Source organism: Paecilomyces variotii (assembly GCF_004022145.1).
Source record: "Paecilomyces variotii strain CBS 101075 chromosome Unknown C8Q69scaffold_1, whole genome shotgun sequence".
NCBI lineage: Eukaryota > Fungi > Ascomycota > Eurotiomycetes > Eurotiales > Thermoascaceae > Paecilomyces > Paecilomyces variotii.
In genome coordinates, this window is record NW_021167140.1 from 2,884,177 (window position 1) to 2,894,381 (window position 10,205).

A 10,205-nucleotide genomic window follows, 5' to 3' on the forward strand; every position below is an offset into this window, starting at 1 on the left:
GAGGCGCAATAGACAGAGGAATTGCAAAAAACCGTCAGACGCATTTCCAGATGGGCTTCTTGTAAGTTGCACAAATCCTTGTTAGGAACTTGCCCTGGAATTTCCTACAGCGCCTCTATGTCATAACAGACATGGAAACTCTACATCCAGGCTTCAGAGAGGTAAGAGAAGCGGGAATCGAATATGGGCTTGAGGTCTTAAGCCAACTAACGATCACGTTCTTCAGCCCCGTTCTTCCTGGGCTGATAGCATATATCAGCGACGAACGAAATATGGCGTAATATATTAGCATAATAAAACTATCACAAGGAACAACTGGGAATCCTCACATGCGATTCAGCCAGTGGAAGGAGGATGGTTTTCCAAATACGACACCAGCACAAAGAGAATGACAGAGCTTAGTCCTGTGGAGAGTAGGTAGCCACTATCCCAGGTTTTAAGGGGTCCTTGGTGGCGTCACGATTGGGATTAGTTAAGGAACGAGCTTTCTAAGTATTTTTTTTTTGTTTTTCATCAGGCTTTTTTCACAAGAGCTGTCTTACTCTACTTACAGAGCTAGCTAGGTGCGGATCTGGTATGGCAGTACGAAGGAGACCTGCGGCTCCGACCCTCGGCTCCGATGTTGGTGGCAACGGCCTTGTATCGCCAAGTCCTAGCTCCATCCCTAGATATCTTCTATAAAAATGTCAGATCTAGCATTAGGTTGTACCAGAACATAGTGACCATTTAGTTTCTTTGAACTAGGTCAAGTCATTCGTTATTTCATGTAAAGCAATTTCAGCTCTTCACTCTCTACCGCAAGTACTTCGACTGCATTGCGCATTGATCCACAAGCCGCATCCAAATCAATCACCATTCCCGACTGCCTTGGTCATATTTTGAGATGTCTGATCTACCAACATTGGTCTTCATACCTGGTTCCTGGCATAAACCTACTTGCTACAACAAAGTCACCAAAATCCTCCAGGGGCAGCACAACTTGAACTGTGTCTCTGTCACTCTCCCATCTACAACAGGCAACCCAGCCGCGACTTTCAAAGATGATCTCGATGCTGCCCGCGAAGCCATATTCAATGAGACCACCCACGGGCGCAATGTGGTAGTTCTTGCGCACTCTTATGGTGGTATTGTTGGCAACAGCGCAATTAAGGGTTTCATACGGCCACAAGATGCCACCGCAAACGAAATTCAACCCTCAACAACGGGCTATGTTATTGGCCTCATTCTTATAGCCAGCGGCTTTGCCATGACAGGATTCTCCTTTATGGATCCATTTTTTGGCCATCCACCTCCTTCCTGGCGTGTCAATAACGAAACTGGCTATGCCGAGCTTGTCACATCTCCACGCGAGCTCTTTTATCATGACTTACCCGCAGATGAAGCGGAATACTGGATTTCTCAGCTCACTACCCAAAGCCTTAAAGCACTGTTTGAGGGTGGTGAGTACGTATATTCTGGCTGGAAGGATGTGCCAGTCTGGTATATTGGCACCACCGAGGATCGGGGTTTGCCGGTGCTGGTGCAAAGAATCCAGGTGGGCGCTGTGAGAGAGCAGGGTTGTAGCGTGGAGCATAGGGAGCTGCAGACGAGTCATTCGCCGTTTCTGAGTCAACCAGAAATGACGGCAAGTATTATACTTGAAGCTGTTGAGGCATTTACGGGGAAATCGAAGGGAAACGAATCTACAATGGTTGGAAGTGGCCATGCAATAGCAGTTCCAAGGGCTACACTCTGGCAGCCTTTCACGTGGTTTAGATTTGGGCTACCTCTGGCCTTTGGTCACTTGATAGGAAAGGGAGTTCTCCTGTTCAATTGGGGGAAGAGATTACGGAGGTCTGGGTCTAGCTAACGTACTCGTTATCATCGGTTTTCCACCGACGTTTATAAAGAGATGAATATATGCTTTTGCAACATTTGTATCGTGTTAGTAAGAGACGCTTTAAAGAACTCTTACTCTAAAACCTTAAGCGTCATACGGCTAGCCACCCATTGTTTTCCCTCCAACTTACTATGGAGTCTTTACTACGATCTAGCTAATTATATCACAGGTGTATTCCTACGTAGCGTAGGTGACTACTTAGTTCCCCTAAATAGCAATATTCAAGCTTATTGTAGCCTCGATAACGAAATGTGTCTGCTTCCGAAGCAGAACGTGACTCGCAGCTGCATCTACGGTGGTCCGCGCCTATACTATACGGTCAATGGAGATACGTACGATATCATCGCGCGCAGGCTGAACATTACTATGGAGTCAGTGATGTCGAATATGAAATCAAATGAGACCGCGACAACACCTCTGGCACCGGGGCAGTTCGTTAAGATCCCGGTTTTCTATCCGAGCCAGTGCGTGGTCCAGCCGTATTCGTTCAAGTATGGTGTCCATAAGGATCTGGCTGAAAAGTTTGGTACGACCGTCGGGCAGATCATGATGTTGAGTCCGACGTATAATTATAGCAGCAGTGCGCTGCGCGGGGAAACTCCGCCGTCGATTAACGTCGCTATTAACTGCACGCTGCTGTCGAGTAACTACATAGTGTTGGATTGATCTGTCTTTGTCGATGAGGGTGCTTCTAGGCAATTCGAAGGGAGAGGGGAGAGATAGGGATCGTCCGTCATTGTAGCAAGAGCTGTGATCACTTGAGTGTATATTTGATCTATATATGATATTTAACATGTATGCCTCGCCATCCAGATCGCAGCATGTCAATGATTAATAACAATGTACAGTAAGTACATACAGGGACCGCATCCATCCGGGTATCACGTTTGCCTGAACTCCAAAACGAGATAGATTCAAAATATCTGGCTCTATCCAGAAGACCAGCTGCAGAGGACCAGTTTGACTGACGGACTAGACATTGAATAGCCTGCGCTCACCCCGTTGAGCCCGCCAATAATTAGTCGAAACCAGCAGCTCCCTACACCCGCTGAATATCCAGAACCACTTCTGCGCGAAATGCTCCGTCATCTCCCAGGCGTACGGATCCCAGGGATCTCCCCAGATCATGATACCCACTTGTCCTGTGCTGCCATCTCCACATTGACCGATGAGGTCGTTGCAGAACTCAACGTCATCGTAAGTCCCATCCGCTAGGAGGAGGGCATCTCTAAAAGACGGATACGGGAAGGGGTCGATCCAGGGGTGATGTGGGATAGTTTTTTGAAGCATCGTCGGAAACAATATTGGCGGCAACTGAAGCGTTGAATCGGTATAGTTCGCCGCATTGAAAGGGGAGATGGTATCGTCTTTCATATCCTTCATGTCCAGACCCAGGACAGTCATGTTCTGCAGTATGGCGCGGAAAACGTTGAATTGAGTCAGAGTGAGCAACATGTCCGCTGCCGGATCATGTTGCAGGCATTTCTGGACCTTGGCTTCGAGCCAATCGATAAGCTGCAGGGTTGAGGGCGCATCTATTTCGCAGATATAGAACGTTCCCTCCTGCGGCCTGGCCATCCGTTGTTCATTGCGGCCCCTTTGCTGTGAAACGGCAGCAGCACCCGACGATACGATAGTGGCTTCAACCACGTCTGCGTCGGGGCTTGCGCCATCGCTACTAATAGTACCTACACTGTGGCTGCTGTTCTCATTATCGTCTTTTGATGAGGCCGTGATGGAGCCGGCTTCACTGTCGCTTTTCCTAGGCCGACCTCGTGGTCGCCGCACGATGCCTTTCTGGAGATCCTCAATAGCCTTGCGCTCTCCTACATAATAATACATGTCAGCAGCGTCCATGCGATACTCACCATCAAGTCTACCTACGTCGCGCCCGTTGATTCAGCCGATTCTGTAGCTTCCGTCGTTGCGCGGCACTACTGCGGCCGGTCCAGTCCTCGTCCGCTTGACGGATGTGGGCTACTGAAGCCAGTGGACGCGATGGTATCTCAGCCATCTGGCATGGAAGTGGCTGACAGATATATTTATTTAACGTTGGTAGACAGAATGGGTAAATAAATTTGAAATAGAGATGGGGGGAGGTGTGTAAGCTTACATCTTATAGATCGCTGCAACCTGCTGACCGATTTTTTTGTTAGGTTTTGCCGCATCGGGAAAGGTTTTTAACTAGCCCTGTCTATCTGTACATCAAAAGAGAGCCAGAACACTGCTTGATGACTGAATATTATTATATTCATTGGAAGAATCCAAGCTCAGCCATTGGCTCGATACTACGAGGAGAAATATGCCATCAACAATGCCAGCGGCGATAGCTTTCTACAGCTATATAAATATACATATATAAGTATATTGCGTTGAGATCTACACCTTGTCGACTGTATATTAACCTGATATATTAACAAATACCAACCCCATAGACAACCAGAATCCTTACTTATCAACTGCTATACAACTACGCAATTTCAAGTCTGTACATTATGTTGCGAAGGCATTCCATTGTCCATCCCAGCACCATGACTTCCAATCCACGCTTCAACAAAAGAACCACCGCGACTGAAGTTGCCAAAGCATACTCCGAACACATCAAAGGAAAAACAAGTACACGCTACTTCCTCATTACTCCCCAACACCCCCTACTAAACTAAAGAAAATATAGTCCTCATCACCGGCGTCTCCCCAACCAGTATCGGAGCCAACACCGCCTACGCCCTAGCATCAGGCGAACCCGAACAAATGATCCTCGCCTCTCGAACAAAGAAGAACATCGACGCCGTTCTCGACAATATCAAATCCCACTACCCTTCCGTGAAAGTAACACCTCTAATCCTCGACCTATCATCCCAAAAATCCGTCCGCGACGCCGCCGCCGAAATCAACAGCACAATCACCAAAATCGACCTCCTCGTCGCGAATGCTGGAATCATGGCTCTCCCCACACGCACGCTCTCACCGGATGGAATCGAATTACAATTCGCCACGAATCACATCGGACATTTCCTCTTCACAAACCTCATTATGGACAAGCTACGAAAAGCAGCGACCTTGTCGAGAACGCCAGGATCCACTCGCGTGGTGATGCTAACTAGTAACGGCCATCGGTTCTCACCTGTTCGATTCCACGATTACAATTTCGACGGAAAGCCTATCCCATCGGAAGAAGAGCCAGGCACACAGGCGATGATCGATCGAGGGATCGGATTCCCCGCGTTCGACGAGCAGGGTTATGATAGGTTTGTGGCGTACGGCCAGTCCAAGACGGCGAATATCCTCTTCGCTTTATATTTGCGTGCGAAACTTGCTCGTGAGGGGATACAGGCGATGTCGGTACATCCAGGAGGTAAGAGCAATCCCCATCCATCCATCCATCTTAGCTACCTAAGTACCTAAAAGACACACACACACACATATATATATATACATCATGAACACTTCCCAGTGTGAATATCGTTTCTAAACATTGGATCCTTGTACTTATGGTATGTACTGTATATACACAGCAATCGGAACGAACCTCATCAGATACTATACAAATTCACCCATCACAAATACCATTGCACGCTGCATCCTCCGAACCAACGGACTACTCGGAATCGGCCAGTTCAAAACCACCGACGCCGGTGCAGCGACCACTATCGTGGCCGCTCTAGATCCGAAATTGAGTTCTTTGAAAGGTAACCGGGTTCATCTTCGTGCTTGTTATTATTATTATTATTACTACAAAAGAAACAAAATATCAACTAACAGATTCTAATCCTAATTTTCTCAGATACCGACGGGATATACCTCCAAGACTGCCAATTCGGCTCCCCAGCCGCGCACGCTACGGGGTTTGAAGCCGCGGAGAAACTGTGGTCGTTGAGTGAGGAGCTTGTTGGGGAGAAGTTTGTGATTTGACTTTTTTTCTTTCCTTTTCCTTTTGGGGGCCTGGGTTGGTTTATTTTGATTAATTATATACAGGTGTTGGTGACATAGTATAGATAGATTTCTTTCTCATTTGCTTTTTTAATATTAATGGTACTGATGGACAGGGTTATGTTGATATATCCTTCTCTCTTTCTTGAAAGGGTAATATAGTTACCACATGATACAAGAAACCACATGTGTGTGCCATTGCTATTTCCAGAATTACTAACTGTCGTAATTTGCATCCTTACAACTCAACTTCATTGCAGCCACGGGTGGCGGGCCGTTAACGGACCGCTACCCGGCATTTATTACACTCAGGACTCACGTGCAAATGATACCGAGGTAAGATTTAAGGAGACAAGTTTCGGCTGTAGATCAATAATAATAATATCTCATCTCAGTCACAAGCTATAGTATGCAGTAATAGCACCTAAGTAGCATTATTAGATACACGACTTTTTATCTGGAAGGGTTGGAAATGACGAATCAAAAGAGTTTGGCTTCTAAATAAAGTAAACATAATAATATGCAAGGGTACGTGCGTAATTCGTGCCGAAAAAGGAATCATTATATTCGGCGTTGCTAGTGTCATTCGTCATAAATCGACGCTGGTTCGTTCCAAGCCTTTTTCGTGTCTCAAAAGCCCACCATCCCATCTCTATACGAAAAAACAGAACAAAAACGCCCAATGATCAACACGCCAGCGCAGTTGGAACGTTCGGAATTATGGAATAAAAGGCTAGGGACGTCATTCAATATTTTCAGCCGTTGAAACGCCGGGGTGCAAGAGCCGAGAGGATCCGAGAACAAATCACCGACAGAGCAAAGCCACAAAATATAACCTTGCAGTACGAATCACTGCAGTCTAGACACCAAAGAATATGGGGCTGCGGGAGCAAACCGCGCGTTTCTTTGGGAAAAAAAGGACAAGAAACTACCCCCGAAGGGTTCAAACTCCATGTGCGCCGGATGCCTCTTCCAAGAGGCCATGCACGAAACTGCTTTCTTCTTTTCCACACAGTAAGGTCATTCACCGGATTGGCACAGCTTAACGATACCTAAGCATGGTTCAGACGTCAAGCGGCGCGAGTATGAGTAAATAAAGGGAACGTCGGACATCGGCGATCTCAACGCAGAGCTATTACGGCTATGGTGTCATCAGCCTCGAGCTCGAGCTTGAACCATTCGTACTCTGCGCTCCTCCTCTTCCGAGGCACCATGACTCGAACTGCGGCTGTGGAAGAAAGAGGAACGGTGATACGCATCTGCGAATGAGAAATGCGAGTGTCCGCGACCGCCTCTCAGATGAACCTGCTGGGGAGACGACGGGGGCGGGGTGACAAGATCTCCTGCAACCGCCGATTCGTAGTCTGGAAGATCGGAGGCGTAGGGCGTTCTCACGGCCGTGCGGACCGCGGTGGAGTAGCTAGGAACACGACTGAGATTCTCAACTTCCAGGTACTGGGGGTAAGGCGTCGCCATTCCCGAGGGGATGTGATCATGGTCGACCTCATCGGACAAGCGGTGCTCCGCGCTGCCCGGACTCTGCGAGTTGGAGTGCGGTGGGTGGAGATTAAAGTAATCCGGAGGGCCGGCGGGACGGCGGTTCCCCGCATCGACTTCCGAGGTATTATCGTTGCTGCTGGCGTCAGGGGGATGACCGGTCGCGCTGGCATGAAGCCTTGTCAATCGACTGTGCAAGGCTTGCGCTGAGATGTCGGCGCTGGTCAGGGCTGTCATCGAAGCCAAGTTTTCGGTGGACAGGTTCCGGCTGAGGGTCCCGAATGGGGTGCCCGGGCCGCTCACGGCTCCAGGTGTCCGGTAGCCGCTGATGTCGAGGGAACTGTAGAGCTGATCGAACTGGTGCTCTCCGTACAGCGGAGGTGCTTGCTGGGCAAGATCGTCCACTGCGCGCTGGGCGGACTGGGGGGTCTGGTCAACGAGGTTGTTGTTCTCGTCAATCGCGAGGTTTGGAGAGATGAAGACGGATACGGGCAGAGTTGCACGTAGCTAGATGACGTGTCAGTGATGTTATTATCACTCTGATAATCTATCCCTTCTTACCTCACTAGTATGGCCATCGGGGTTGTGGAGTTGGACTCTGAACTTCAACTTGTGTCTGATCTTGATGCCCTTGGCGTCCGCATCCTGGAGACACTTGGACAAGGTCTTGGGCAGGTCCAGATAGCGAGAGAATTGATAGCCTTCGGCTTCCTCGTCGATGATATCCAATTCGGCCCCTTCTTCCAGCTCGTAGTTGTCAGAGATGATGGTCCTTGACGTCTTATAAGTGTTCCGGATCGCGTCAGGATCCTCGGGATTGAGCGTCAGATCATGACTCTCTATTAGCTGAGAGGTGATCTGTCCGATTTTAAGGCCTTTCAAAAGCGGTATCAACTTGAAGTCTACCCTCAATGATGTACCAAAGATGACAGCTTTGCTGGGAGTGCTAATCGAGTATTCGATCTTGTTGGGCCACACATTCTCGACGGACTAGAGTCTGTTAGTCTATACTTGGTAACAGGAGAAGAAAAATAAGGGAACCTGTCTTACCATCACATGAGACAGCTCGAGAGCACTGGGATCCAGCGTCCGGATAATCCTGAGCGGTTTCCTGACTACTATGTCCTTGGCGTATTTCCGTCCGATCTCGGCCTTGAATCGGTAGGCAATCCAGGTGTCACTCAGACCCTCAATGCTCTCAGGCAAAGAGCCCTCGAGAACGACATCGAACGGAAATTCGTAGTTGTCTGCCGGAAGGATCTCAGTCTTGCCCTTGGGCGCCTCCCGGAATGTCCATGTCTTTTCGTAGAACGCGCGTTCCCTCCATGGTTTCCTAGCACCCGCGGAGCTCGAGGGAACTTGCCAACTACCAGGTTGTATGTTAGTATATCCCGTTGTCGCCATGAGCATTCGTCTTGAATACTAGGAATACTTACCAGATGCGAGACATGCCCGTCAAGTGTAGCTTCAAATGTTTAATTGTCAGAGGTTCTGTGATACAGAGGACCACTGTTCCGCAGAGATGAGCGCTGGCGGCTTCATCTTCACCCCCGCGAAAAACAATGTAGGGATCATCCAGCCTGTAGGACATTTCACGGTCAGTCGTTCCGTCGCATTCCAACCGCCATTTCCTCCTGCTCTGCGCTTTTTCAGACTTGACTTACCTGATGTCGAAGTACTTGGCATGGCTGGCACCACTGCCAAAGAAACTCAGGGCCATGGCGGCGTTCTGCGGTGCTGCTAATGCGCAGCTGCCAGCAGAGAAGAAACACGGGCAACCGTGATGAAGATGATAAGAACAGTCGCGCGCGACGCAGTGGAGGGGATAATAAAGAAAGGCGCCGCGACAAAAATGCTTTCCGGTGAATGGTAGTAGATAGCAACCACAGCTTCCTGGACAGCGCCAGCTGGGTCTAGCAACGGGTCCCACTGGGGGAGTCCTTGGGTGCGCAGAAGAGCCGTTTCCGTCGTTGATTTTTTTGGCGCCAGACGGAGTGGCAAGGCGGAGCCCTTTTTAGAATGGTAAAAGACGTTCTCTCGCTGCTGATGCGCCAGCAGAGTGGGAACTAAATACGCAATAGTCGACTAGGGGGAGCCAAAAAAAACTGGAACAGGATACTGCTGTCAGAACGAAGATGAGGCGTTGCTGTTGCAGATAACGAAGCTGGGCTTCTTATTGTGGAAGGGAGATCATTAAGGGGATGGGGCGGGGTGATCTGGAGCGACAGAAGAGCCAGGTGAGCGTGTCAGAGAAAAGAGAAGAGAAGCGACAGTCGGGTGATGCGATGCCGGATGCAGGAATCTGTCCATGAATGAATGAATGAACGATTAAATAAATTACTCTTAACTTATGGTACTGGATGATTCCCTCATCGTGAGATGCAAGCCAGTGTGTTTAATTACGTCAAAGACCGTACCATACCATACTTATCTTGTACCGGTTGTTACCGAGCGGTGGAGTATATCATATTAATACCCGGCAGTTACTGGGTACTAGCTAAATAATTACAGTGACAATAATATATAGATAAAAGAGACAGACAGAATACAACAAGATGGGTCGAGTAATCGGAGCATCGTCGCCAACAGTACTGTTCGCTGGCAATGCTGTGAATTCCCAAACAACCAGCGCACCATGAGGGGCAGAAACACGGCGAAAATACTGAAGACGGAGTCCGCAGCTTTCTCCCCATGGTCCAGCCCATCCTTCACAGGATCTGATCGACCGCACCGCATCAGCCGCCCGGGCGATCTTAGGCTAGCAAGTTTCCAGTTCTCTCTCCTGACTGCTTGCTTGCTTGCTTGTTTGTCCTGGAAATTTATCCGTACGGATAACGGCACATCCATCCGTCCATACGCACCATCAGCACATAAGTACCGGTGTGTCGACTCGGAACGA

The 10,205-nt window shown here is 48.9% G+C and overlaps 5 protein-coding genes across 5 annotated transcripts; 3 read left to right on the forward strand and 2 right to left on the reverse strand.

Moving 5' to 3' along the window:
* The first annotated feature begins 659 nt into the window (after positions 1-659).
* C8Q69DRAFT_452554 (Alpha/beta hydrolase family-domain-containing protein) lies at positions 660-2,165 on the forward strand. The gene has a single exon (XM_028629572.1). It carries the CDS (start codon positions 884-886, stop codon positions 1,847-1,849), a length of 966 nt encoding a protein of 321 aa, XP_028489462.1. The 5' UTR covers positions 660-883; the 3' UTR covers positions 1,850-2,165.
* C8Q69DRAFT_503330 (hypothetical protein) lies at positions 2,129-2,545 on the forward strand (the record flags this gene model as incomplete). The annotated part of the gene is made up of 1 exon (XM_028632486.1): positions 2,129-2,545. One exon carries the CDS (start codon positions 2,129-2,131, stop codon positions 2,543-2,545), a length of 417 nt encoding a protein of 138 aa, XP_028489463.1.
* An 81-nt stretch (positions 2,546-2,626) lies between these two features.
* C8Q69DRAFT_452555 (hypothetical protein) lies at positions 2,627-3,968 on the reverse strand. The gene is made up of 2 exons (XM_028629573.1): positions 3,764-3,968; positions 2,627-3,705 (listed from the first exon to the last, which is right to left on the reverse strand). Exons 1-2 carry the CDS (start codon positions 3,891-3,893, stop codon positions 2,852-2,854), a joined length of 984 nt encoding a protein of 327 aa, XP_028489464.1. The 5' UTR covers positions 3,894-3,968; the 3' UTR covers positions 2,627-2,851.
* A 305-nt stretch (positions 3,969-4,273) lies between these two features.
* On the forward strand, positions 4,274-6,134 carry C8Q69DRAFT_452557 (hypothetical protein). Its single transcript, XM_028629574.1, has 4 exons — positions 4,274-4,495; positions 4,554-5,234; positions 5,395-5,568; positions 5,664-6,134. The coding sequence occupies exons 1-4, from the start codon at positions 4,375-4,377 to the stop codon at positions 5,789-5,791; spliced, it is 1,104 nt and encodes a 367-aa protein (XP_028489465.1). The 5' UTR covers positions 4,274-4,374; the 3' UTR covers positions 5,792-6,134.
* Positions 6,135-6,908: 774 nt separating this feature from the next.
* C8Q69DRAFT_37479 (putative HECT-type ubiquitin ligase-interacting protein cred) lies at positions 6,909-9,418 on the reverse strand. The gene is made up of 5 exons (XM_028627589.1): positions 8,971-9,418; positions 8,743-8,886; positions 8,357-8,672; positions 7,868-8,296; positions 6,909-7,813 (listed from the first exon to the last, which is right to left on the reverse strand). Exons 1-5 carry the CDS (start codon positions 9,024-9,026, stop codon positions 6,962-6,964), a joined length of 1,797 nt encoding a protein of 598 aa, XP_028489466.1. The 5' UTR covers positions 9,027-9,418; the 3' UTR covers positions 6,909-6,961.
* Between the last annotated feature and the right edge of the window lie 787 nt (positions 9,419-10,205).